Source organism: Myodes glareolus, chromosome 4 (assembly GCF_982192425.1).
Source record: "Myodes glareolus chromosome 4, mMyoGla1.1, whole genome shotgun sequence".
Taxonomy (NCBI): Eukaryota; Metazoa; Chordata; class Mammalia; order Rodentia; family Cricetidae; genus Myodes; species Myodes glareolus.
In genome coordinates, this window is record NC_142029.1 from 67,586,470 (window position 1) to 67,588,793 (window position 2,324).

At 43.7% G+C, this 2,324-nt stretch overlaps 1 protein-coding gene across 1 annotated transcript; it reads left to right on the plus strand.

Moving 5' to 3' along the window:
* Positions 1-674: 674 nt before the first annotated feature.
* On the plus strand, positions 675-1,470 carry LOC125406137 (glyceraldehyde-3-phosphate dehydrogenase). The gene is given in 3 exon segments (XM_048442965.3): positions 675-1,175; positions 1,177-1,417; positions 1,420-1,470. Coding segments are annotated over 3 exon segments (447 nt in total). The 5' UTR covers positions 675-1,020.
* The last annotated feature ends 854 nt before the right edge of the window (positions 1,471-2,324 follow it).

Sequence of the window (2,324 nt, forward strand, 5' to 3'; positions counted from 1 at the left end):
GATTTTTGAGATCCAAATTTAATCCTGTTACTTGTAAAGCAAGTACTCAAGCAAATGAATCACTTTTTCTGCCCCTATTTTTAAATACTCTTTTATATTATTATTTTTATTGTGGAATTATGTAAAGTAATTCATGACTTCTTGATGATTTAAATATTGTTTTCTAAAAGAAAAATCAGAAAGCAGTGAACTCACTTTGTTATAGACTCTCGCATTTGGTTTCAGCTGACAACTTGACATAAACCTAGAGTCACTTACTGAGAATGAACCTCAGAAGAGCAGACTAACATCTGGCCTGTGTGTGATTCTTTTTCTTAACATCTAATTGGATAAAACCACAGCAAGAACATTTAGAGTAAAACATGGTATTCTTCCTTTAAATTATACAAACCTTAATTAAGCAAAGAAAAGTAAGAACATTTAATAATTGGTGGTACCATAGCTATACCCAATTTTTCTATCATAATTAACCATAATTTAATGAATGAGACAAGATCATTATTCCAAAACCAATTTTCCAGTTTTATCTTTTTCCACAGTGAATGATACAAATACATGCTACAGTGAAAGAAAATAGCATTGAGTCTGAAACTCAGAATGGTAAGAAAGACACCATAACTCTATATTAAAAAGGTATATGAAGGCTCTCTGCTCCTCCCTGTTCTAGAGACAGCCGCTTCTTTTCACGCATTGCCAGCCTTGTTCCAGAGACACGATGGTGAAGGTCGGAGTGAACAGATTTGGCCGTATTGGACGCCTGGTTACCAGGGCTGCCTTCACTTCTGGCAAAGTGGACGTTGTTGCCATCAATGACCCCTTCATCGACCTCAACTACATGGTCTACATGTTCCAGAATGACTCCACCCATGGCAAGTTCAAAGGCACAGTTAAGGCTGAGAATGGGAAGCTTGTCATCAACGGGAAGGCCCTCACCATCTTCCAGAAGCGAGATCCTGCCAACATCAAATGGGATGATGCCGGTGCCGAGTATGTTGTGGAATCGACGGTGTCTTCACCACCATGGAGAAGGCTGGGGCCCACTTGAAGGGTGGGGCCAAAAGGGTCATCATCTCCGCCCCTTCTGCGGATGCCCCCATGTTTGTGATGAGTGTGAACCATGACAAGTATGACAATTCCCTCAAGATTGTCAGCAATGCTTCCTGCACCACCAACTGCCCCCTTGGCCAAGGTCATCCATGACAACTTTGGCATCGTGGAAGGACTCATGACCACAGTCCTTGCCATCACGGCCACCCAGAAGACTGTGGACGGCCCCTCTTGGAAGCTGCGGCGAGACGGCCGTGGCGCTGCCCAGAACATCATCCCTGCATCCACTGGCGCTGCCAAGGCTGTGGGCAAAGTCATCTCAGAGCAGAATGGGAAGCTCACGGGCATGGCCTTCCGTGTTCCTACCCAGAACGTGTCCGTCGTGGATCTGACATGACGCCTGGAGAAAGCTGCCAAGTGTGACGACATCAAGAAGTTGGTGAAGCAGGCATCCGAGGGCCCACTGAAGGGCATTCTGAGCTACTCTTGAGGACCAGGTTGTCTCCTGCGACTTTAACAGTGACTCCCACTCTTCCACCTTTGATGCTGGGGCTGGCATTGCTCTCAATGACAACTTTGTAAAGCTCATTTCCTGGTACGACAATGAGTTCAGCTACAGCAACAGAGTGGTGGACCTCATGGCCTACATGGCCTCCAAGGAGTAAGAAGCCCGCCCTGGACCACCCACCCCAGCAAGGACACAGCAAGAGAGAGGTTCTTGGCTGCTGAGCAGTCCCTGTCCTAACTCAACCCTTGACACTGAGCTCTCCCTCACAGTTTCCATCCCAGACCCCCAGATAGCAGGAGGGGCTTAGGGAGCCCTACCCTCTGGAATACCATCAATAAAGTTCACTGCATCCCCTCAAAAAAAAAAAAGGTATATGAAGCAGACCAATGACTCTTTGCAATGAACACATGCAGGTAAAGATATATGGACAAAAGGGCTTACTACATGACTCAGTGTGTCATAGTTCAACTTCGATGAAAAGATATTTTCACCTTCTCTTCTTCTTTTTCTTTACTTTTTATTAAAATTTATCTGCGTTGAGCAAGGCAGGGATGCAAAAGAATGGGCGAGATACGCGGGAATAGAAAATGAATAGGATCAAAGGTATGATGTGAAGGACACAAAGAAAAAATAAAACAAAAGTTAAAAAGAAGACATATAAATTTAGAATTATAGCTAATTGAGGAGGAATAATATCATAGTATGAAGATTATTGCATAGATAATCATAAAAATGTATAACACCTCCATTTCTATTTCAAATTGCCATT